We start from the raw sequence: 10,073 nt of genomic DNA, 5'->3' as shown, positions 1-10,073 counted from the left end.
CGAGCCATCTTAATACATAATCTTATTTCAAACAATTTTCATTTAAAGCAACATTAGTGAAACAGTTCACAGGGCTCTAAGGCCGGGACTTCCTTTATATAAATCTCCCGTAAGGGAGGTAACTGGAACTGGAACTGGAAATCAACTCAAACAGTTTAAACTTGACCAATAGTTAAGAAAAAGCGTCTGTGATGTATGGCTTCATATATGATAATTGTCTGTGTACTTTATATACGGATAGATACAATTCCTTAGTTTGTGGACAGACGCATCTCGTATTTTACGTGGTGGCTTTTAATAAGTGAAGGTAAACTTTATTTACAGATAAGACTATACTAATTACCAGGCTTTATATTTACAGTCTGGTTATGTATTACCCGATGCTGCAGTAGAAAAATAAGTGAAACAATATGAAATTATCTAAGTAATAAATGCGTCATTACAACTCAAAAGAGGTATTGACTTTTCCAACACAGTAAACACAAAATTATTTTGCAGTACACAAGCATTAACAAGTGTCATATGGTGGAGACGGTTTATAAGTATTGGTCCATAATGTTTAGAACGTCGTTGTAGAGTAAGGTATTGGCGTCCTTGGCTAAAATAAAGTCAGAGTGAGTGAAGGCATCAAAAGGTACTCTAAATTTTCCTATTAGATTAGGCAGTTGCTCAGCCAGCCAAGAAACATCCTAGAAGAGATATGAAATAAAAATATTAAAAGCCATTCTTAAGGAGAAATATAATATTTGAAGTGTATAACATCTCTTCATCAATTGAGATCTTGAAACAGGAAAGCAGAGTAACTATATACAGGGTGTCTCAAAAGTCCCCTGACATAGGGTAACTCTGTTATTATCAGAGCTACAACAAAATATAAAAGAGGGGAAACCGTCTCCAAATATAATGTTTTCACTCTAAAGTGAAGGAATTTTTTTTTATATCGGACCAGACGTTTGGGCTGTACGCTTTTTATGCGCCCAATGTTAAAAGGAAATGCAACGTTGCTATTTACCTGGATGCATAATGTAAGTGAATGAAGTTACTGTCTGTTATGCTAACGTGTAGATGACCAGCCTTTATTTCAAACATGGCTCCACTCACCATACTTTCACAAAATTTGTCCACCTCCCGTCCCGTCTTTCTCTTCCCCAGCCCCAGATAAATGGCAACGTTGCATTTTCATTTAACATTTGGCACATAAAGAGTGGGCAGCCCAAATGGTTGGTCCGATTAAAAAAAAATCCTACACTTTAGATTGAAAATATATATTTGGAGGCGGTTTCCTCTTTTACATTTTATTGTGAAACTCTGTTAATAACAGTTTCCCTACATCAGGAGGTTTTTGAGACACTCTCTAAATTTTATATATTTAAGGGAAGTTGATAGCATGCATGAACAGCGTTTTGATGTGGATTTGGATACTTCCAATTCAAAAGGTTACACAGCCTTATGGGGAAACTCATGAATTATTTTCCTTTAATTACTGGGTAACTAGTGCTGAATAACTGAGTAATCATGAGTTGCATGTTCTAGCAGTGTTTTACATTGTTAGAGAGTACATCCATACCAGTAGTTATGCTTTAACCCAGAGGGCCTCCACAGAGAGATACGGAACAGATACTCCCAACTAATCTTCCATCAAGCAACTGTACAGTAACAGGAACAGGAAATAGCTAATGTACTGAAAGCATCGAGAAGCGGTCTACCAAAGTTGTTACAAGAACAGTTGGTCGAAGTGAAAACTGAATAACTTATCAGTCCAATAAGTTGAAGACTTGCGGGCCAGTCTGGCTATCCGTTGACAATTCACACCCGGCTTTACGCAAGTGTACGAATTGTCCCCTATAAAATCATAGCAGTTCAGCAACTGCTGACTGAAACATGCATACCCGAAAAGAGATTTGGTCTGGCATTCACTTAGTTATTACATTCTTTCAACAGCTGAACGGTATGTGACAATTGTTAGAGAATTTGTTATGACGTTGTCACCTGAGAAGTTGGAACTCACGTGTTTCAGTAGCAGAACAACACTGAACAAAATGCGATATTTGGAGGAGTGTTTTCCAGAATGAGTGATCTCAAAGGGGTTATAGTCACTGCGATCTCGAGATTTACCACTTGCAGACTTCTTCTTTGGGTTTTTTTTTAAGGACTTTGTCTACATTACTCATCCGCGCAATATTACAATACTGAAAGACAATATTCGTTGCTGTTTTCGTAATATCTCACAGGTAATATTTAAAAGGGTTTTCAGCAATATAGTTCGTTGTGTCAACTTGTGTGGACAACAAAACAGTAATCTCTTCCACCACTTAACGCAGAAAATGTACAAACCAATAATAAGAAATGTTTCCACAATAACTTGAGTAGCTTTTTATACACCTTGTAGTACACAACTATTACTAGATTTGCATACATTAGTCTGTTTATGAATCGCGTTGACTTCATTCTGGAATGCCCACTTCTGGCGCGAGGGATGCTTGGTTTTTTTTATATGTTTGTGGTGTACAGCATTGTGTGCGTGATATTTCTAGCTTTTTGTATTTCCTTCTACATTACAATTTCACCAAGTCTTTCAACATCATTCACACTTTCATTAGCTGATGATCGTGATACGTAGAGGCTTTTCAGATTACACCAAGCGACTTGCCAATAATAGCAGAATACCTACGGTGATTATGCTTATAGTATTTATAAACTAGCTGAAAATGGTCTCGCCTAACGTAATCGCTAACGCTTTCGTTTTAGGTGCGAGCGGTCCCGAGTTCAATTTGGGGTGGGAACACTAAGTCGAAAAGTGTAATCTTTTTCAGGCCAGGTATCTGGAATGGGGTTTTCCTGGGTTTTCTTCATTCACACCAGGGAAATGCCGGGATAGTACCTAATATACGATTTCTAGGCTGCTTCCTTGCTTCCCCAATTATTTCTTCCTTCCCTTTCATCGGATAGTGTGCTCGCCGAGGTACGTCATTCCTCATACGTGACGAGCTAGCGTGGCTGTAGATGCCGAAATATGCCGAAACAGACCAGAAATCTAATTCCTAATCGTAATTCTAATAACCTAGCTGAAATGACCCTCCTTCGCAAGAGGATAGTAGGATTATTGAAAATACGTGAACCCCTTTCCGCTCCTTGTGATAATCATTTGAATAAAAGTGTTATAGAAACTGACTATTTTTGGCGTACATTTTAAACTAATTTCAATGTGGTAAAATAAATATATACAAAAACGCCCTTCCTTATCCCTTGAAATGGGAATTCTCCAAAGCGCTGGGACACATTGTATCATAATTTTAATATAAATTTCGTTGTTGACACTTGAGGGGCTTTTGTGACATGCTCTATTTTTCGCATATATTTTGATTTATCCCACCAATTTTAGGAAGAATATTTTGATCAAAGTAATATGCTAAAAGTTTAGTTCAAGATATCCAACAAATCATTTCGAACGGTTCGTCGGTTTTTCATGGTTCAACCCAGCATAGATCATTTTTATTTTAATATATTAGATACTGGCAGAATACTTGATCTTCGCACAGGGAGAATACATCTCATCTTATAGATAAAGGGTTATGGGTTGTATTTAGATATAAACGGTATCGGAAGTGTCATTGTTCGTCTCCGCGAACCTGGACACTATAGAATCCACACTAATATCGGCCATTTTCGAACATTTTTACATATCTCTCGCTCCCTTAAGTTGCGAGAGGGAGAGATGATCAGTGACATTTCCGATGCAAAATTTGGATTTAAACAGCATCGGAATTGTCACTGATCATCTCTCCCTCCTTCCCCTCCCCTAAGTTGCACCGTCAAAGTGAAATGATAGAATGATAAAAATCATCCCAGGCCTGAACTTTGTCTATGTGGCAGATTTCATCGAGATAGATCTCTTGGTTCAAGAGTTAAGTTTTATTTATTTTTATATATCTCCTTTCTTCCCCCTCCCTTACGTTGTACCGTCAAAGTAAAATAAAACGATAAAAAAGAATCTCACGCACAAACCTATTTTGAAAATTTGATCGAGATCGGTCGAGTGGTTCAAGAGTTATTAAGTCACAAATACATTGACTTTCATTTTTGTATATATGGATTAACTAAGAGATATAGTTTGTAACACAGCGTACAAAATACTATTATTCAAATTGAAAGTTTCAGCCCTATTAGCTGGTGGTACTTCAATTCAGTTATTTTATTGAGGTCTGCATGAATAGCTCAATAGCTCAATTAGCGAGAGACCTGTATTACAATAAAGCAACAATTTCTTTGGAAGAAGGCTTAGGGATTAAAATAAGTGTGGGTAGATAAACAAATCTTATATTCTACATTATGAATATTTATCTTAAAACTAGTTTAGTTTTAGGCTACTTGACTAATTGGATGTGCACTAGTTATATTATTATTATTATTATTATTTAATGCTACATTTTAAGCTATGGTTAATAGATGCTTACTTTAGGATCTGCAAATTCGTCGTTGTCGCTATAATGAAGCGAGATCGGAGCCGTGACCTTACTGAAATCGTAAATTGGAGGCTGTTGCTGTCCGTATTTTACCAAGTTTTGCCACGCGCCGAAATCGTACTTCTGAAATCTCTCTGGAAATAAAACGACATATTGTATTACGTCAACAGAATATCGTCGCTGCGCCCCGAAGAACCGCTATGTGACATTTTTTGTCGAAAATGAGTTATGCCGTGCAAATAAACCTCAAAGCTGTCAGGCAGCGTCCCTTATACTGTCATAAGTTAATATTCAATTGTTTCGCTTAACAATGAAAAATTATAGTTTGAAATTAAAAGCTTCAGGTTCTCATCACGTACCGTAAGGCTACTTGGACCCTTAAGGGGCTACTTGGACCCATACCAAAAACTCGTTTAAAATCCAATATGCAATGCAATAATGAATGAGTTCAGAGTTAGATCCGTTAGATGGGATCGAAATGCAGGTGTACACACATTGAAACTAGTTCTGTGGTAGGCTACGATTGAGCAGCATTGGTGAGAAAGGTCGTTGACGAAAAGAGTGTATTTATTGACCGCCAAACTTTTATGTGTGGACACTATTTGCAAGGAAGTGGAACCAATGCTAAGTAAACACATAAGTAGTTACATATAGGTTAATGAAACTGACATGGTAAACTTTCTCATATACAATAAGATGTGTGCGTAATTAGATTATACAGTATATGAAGTGTGTACATATGACCTGGAAAACATGGATATTTTGTCCCACATCTTTTGTTAACTTTATCCCACCTCACCCTTTGTTATCTTTATCAATGAAAAATAAAGGTCTGTTGTCACGTGTCACACAAGTAAGGACTTTTCATTGTTTCCTTAAGGATACCGGTACAAAATGGTACATCAATATAAAAGATTGCCTGCAGGTCGAAAATATGCTGATTTTTCATAACAGCTTGAAGAATATTTACCAGCAATTCAGTCGGGGAAAATGTCGCGAAAAGAAACAGAAGCTCGCTTCAAGATAAGTCGTTCCACCATAGAAAGAAGATTAAAGAACAGGTCAAGGCAGAATCCGGGTCATCTGAAAGTGTTCACTGAAGAAGAAGAATTAGCCTTCGCTAGCCATCTTGATGAAGTTTGTGATTTCGGATTCCTCGTTAATTAACTTGATTTCAGATTTATTGTGAAGTCCTATTTAGCCATGCATGGGAGAACTGTCATTGCTTTCTAAGACAATATTCCCAGTCGAGATTCAGTGAAGTTATTTTAGAAAATGCACCTCCAGTCAACGACTAGATTCGTTGCTAATATAGATAGGGCTCGTGCAGCTGCAGAAGAAAACGTAATCACCTATTACAATCATTATATTTGATAGTACCTCTTAACATGTTCTCTTTGTGGTTTGCAGTAAATAAAAAGTGTTGTTCTTGGAACACCTACGTTCTACTTAGTCTCAGAGCAGATTTCAATGGTTTTCTGTAGGAAAATATGGGGGTGAGTTCAAGTAGCCCGAACGCGAGTCTTACTTGGACCCATTTTTTACAATAATCGCCTGTGCTTTGTTTTCAATATATGTAACTAAAACTGTCCTCGATATGTGCAATAAAGCCTGTAGTTCCACTTAATATGGGTTATGAGAACAAATTTCGAGTTTTCGTGGATGAAAATAGGCCGAAAGAACGAATTTGTTGCAAAATTGGGTCCAAGTAGCCCGCATTTACGGTACGCATTGATTAATGTATGCAAATCCTCTATGTGCTTATAAAGACGCAAAAGATGCTACATAAACTCAAAAATAGTAATATAATACTGTTAAAGGAAGCTACAACAGTATCCAGTACATAATATACGCATAACCAATTTTATTACATTTTTCAAGTGTTTCCGTGTATATTTGGCAAAATGTTAAGAGTTCGGAATGTTTTTTGCTTCTCCTGAAAAGTTGTGGTTTTAACACATAGCAGTTCTTCGAGGCGCAGCGACGATATTTTGAACATATCACTCTTAATTATGGTGATCTATGATTCTAATAATATGGATCCAAAGTAATTCTAAAAAGTTCTGCTGAAATTATAACTTTCTTGGCAGGCAATAAACAGGCAAATCAAACAGTGATGAATTTAGCTACCTTTACAGCTCTACCTCTTTCTCAACGTTCTCAACGTCTGCGTGAATGTGTCGTGTAAGTCAAATTCGAATTTTCTCAAGATCAGCTCTTTCCAGTTCTACCAGATATTGTAGCTCGAAAGTTTCAATTAATGATAATTATAGATTTTTCTTTTAAAAAAATATATAACTTGGACAGTCTTCAGATTGTGTAAGCTGTATCTTGTTTTGTTTGTATGGAGCTTCTTCTTACCAACTACTGAATCCCCAAACCGTCTATAAACAAGAGATTGGAATTATACAGTTCACGAAATGTGTCTTCATTTTTATGACAAAGACACAATATCTTACTTTAACATAATTTTCATATACTATTTTCATATGTAACTCATATTGTAATCAAATATTACGCATATATATATATATATATATATATATATATATATATATATATATATATATATATATATATATATATATATATATATATATATAGGGGACAGCGGGGTAATTCGAATAGGCGGGGAGTTTATTTGAATAATGTTAAGCATTTTGCCAGCTGGAGTGGAATCGCGGCTCGCCATGTTAATGAACCTGTGGTGGATTTGTAGGTGGTGATTTGTAGAAGTCGCTCTCAGAAATACAAACCATTCCTGCGGTTCTGAAGGCTTACACGATTCTTTGCTTGCTGCAAAGTAAGTACGAATATGTCTATTTTTAGGTCGTTATAATTTTCAACATTGTTTCCTTAAGCTTTCCTTATTATTAACTGGATAAAATGAAACCACTCTGGATTATAATCGTATCAGTAGCATGTGGGGCATTGATATAGTATACGCTGGCGTCAACTAATGAGCAGTTTTCATACCATGTTGTGAATGGCATATTCGTCGACTGCGGGGCAATTTGGATTATTCAAAACGGGGCAATTTGAATAGCAGTGAAATTAGAACTATAAGCCTACTGTTTTATATTTGTTTGCCAAAAGCGAGAGCTTCTGGTGTTAACAAGGAAACTGCGAATTCTTATTTTGACTTACTGGGAAAATTAATGAACGAGTATGATCTCCATAAACCATCCAAACCGTATTTATAATATAGACGAAAGTAGACTTCCTCTAAATAACATACCTAAAATTCTTGCAGGAAAGGGTAGAAAACAGGTGATAAGTTTAACATCTGTTGCGAGCGGGGAAAATGTAACGGTGATAGCATGTTGCAATGCTACAGCGTCTTTTATACCTTCTATAGTAATATTCAAAGGCGTACGACAAAATCTGGACTTTAAAACCCAAAATCTCACTCACAACTTTCGTCCTTAGAGTTCTGCCAAAATCATGACATCGAAATGTTTTACCTACCTCCACAAACAACACACGTATTACAACCAATCGATCGCTCTGATTTAAGACCCTTAGAGCAATTACCACCAAGAGGCAACTATCTGGATTCACCAAAACTCGAGCTCAGTGATTAGTAAATCTCAGTTTTGCATTTTGTTCACTGAAGCCTGGAAGCGGACAACTTCTGTTGGACTGCCAGTTAATGGGTTTTCATGTACCGGTATATACCCCTTTAGTCCACAAGCTATTGAAGAATTTCGATTCGCCCCTTCGGAAACATATGGCCTTATTACACATTTTGAGAAGCAGTCTTCTCGGGAAGATCTTGACAACACGCCTTCTTCTTCAGGTCATGGCTCTCAAAAGTTTGTCCCAACGAAGCCTATAGATGAACCCATACAACAAGTACTTCCCAGCCCAGAAAAAAGTTTGTGTGCAGAAGAGACGTCGTGTCACAGGAAAATCATGCCACTCAAGTTCTCAAACTATTCGGGCAATGAGAATTTAAAAACTCCAAGCTAAGATGCAAGCGTCGGGTGCAACAAAATCCAAGGACACTATAAGAAAGAAGAGCGCTAATACAGAACCTGCCAAGAAAAAACAAAAGAAAGCTCGAAAGAAACTGATAACCTCTACCCCTTCCAGTGACGAAGATGTAGGCCTCAGTCTAAAGAAAGTCAAACACAGAATTGCTGTTTTTCCCTTCTCAATTACTATTCAGAACATTCAGCTAGAAAGAGAGATTGGATTCGTTGCCAGCGCTGTAAGACATGGTTCCACGAAGTCTTGGGTTGGTGCAGAAGGTCGAAAATAGTTTGTCTGTTGTCGTTGTCGTTAAATACGAACGATGGAAGATGAATTAATCTACTACGGCTCTTTGCCTTAGACAGTGTTCCTAACAATTGTTCTTTTAGTGTAGGCCTGCATTCAAAAAGATAACTACAAGTGACACATATTTACAATTTATGTACTTCATTTCATTCAAAATTAGCATATTTCAACTACCGTAGAATTTGCGATCTAACTATTAAATAGTTCATATATTATTTCTATAAGACTTGCTTATTTTGTTGGTTATTCATATTACCCCACTCGTTATTCAAATTGCCCCTCGCATTTACGTTTTTCGAAATTTCAGCGGGGAAATTGAATACCCAAATTTCACAATGATATATCTCAGATACTACCTTAAGAAAAATTGTTAAGTAATAGTAAGGTTCAAAGTTTTGTTCACAATTTTGTATTTGAATACCAATTACAGTTTCTGAGATATATGAGAAAATGTCTGAAATTATTCAAATTACCCCGCTCTACCCTATGTATCTTACAGACATGGTTTTGGTGTCATTTTGCAGCAAAATACATCAAGTTTTGACTCACGTAGTGCACTAATTCAGAAACAAGCCACCGCAAGCGCTAGCGGCAGTTGCAGCAAAGATGGCTTCCTTTACTAGTTCCTAACGTGCTAGCTGTATGTTTTGCTTTGAAGAATCGAAGTCTGCGACAACTGTGCAACGTAATTTTCGTTACAAAGTATGATAAAGATCCTCCCAGTAGGCATACTATTTATCAGTGGCATAAATGTTTTATTGAAACTGGATCTTCTTTAAAATACAACAAATTTTCAGGTCGTCCTCGTACGCTTGAAGACGTTGTAGAGCAAGTGAGACAAAGCTTTGTGAACAGTCCTACAAAATGAACCCAGCGTGCTTCTCGAAAGCTGACATACTGCACTAAAAAACACACCTGACATGCTGCAGCGGGTTTGGCAAGAAATCGACTTCAGATCATCACCAATGGAAGCCACATTGAACCTCTGTAGAAGAAATTAAATGAAATTTTTGAGTTTCACGCCCCACGGTTATGCCGGTTAGGCTAAAGAAGACGGTGATGATGAGCAATGAATGAAATGGTGGAATGAAGAAAGTGGGAGGAAACGGGAGACCCCCGAGGAAACCCACACACACGGTGTTTGTCCACCATGAAGTTCACTTGGCGGAAGCGGGATTTGAACCCGGTACCCCATGAACCAGAAGTGAACGCTCTACCACTGAGCCACCGCGACCCCAGACCTCTTTAGATATAAGGTAAAAAAAAAACCTGATGTATTTTGCTACGAAATGATACCAAAACCATGTCTGTAAGTTAAATAAATAAATC

General features: G+C 37.2%; 1 protein-coding gene across 1 annotated transcript in view; it reads right to left on the bottom strand.

Annotated features, from left to right (window-relative positions):
- Positions 1-536: 536 nt before the first annotated feature.
- LOC145670659 (lipase 3-like) overlaps positions 537-10,073 on the bottom strand; it is a 38,952-nt gene continuing 29,415 nt past the window's right edge. Inside the window, exons 7-8 of the mRNA XM_081739448.1 lie at positions 4,455-4,593; positions 537-689 (exon numbers count right to left, since the gene is read on the bottom strand). Of these exons, the coding sequence (XP_081595574.1) occupies positions 537-689; positions 4,455-4,593 (292 nt within the window). The remainder of the gene's footprint in view (positions 690-4,454; positions 4,594-10,073) is intronic.

The sequence above is a fragment of the Thermobia domestica genome, chromosome 14 (genome assembly GCF_964235325.1).
Source record: "Thermobia domestica chromosome 14, izTheDome1.hap1.1, whole genome shotgun sequence".
Taxonomy (NCBI): Eukaryota; Metazoa; Arthropoda; class Insecta; order Zygentoma; family Lepismatidae; genus Thermobia; species Thermobia domestica.
This window is presented reverse-complemented; position numbering and strand designations above follow the sequence as displayed.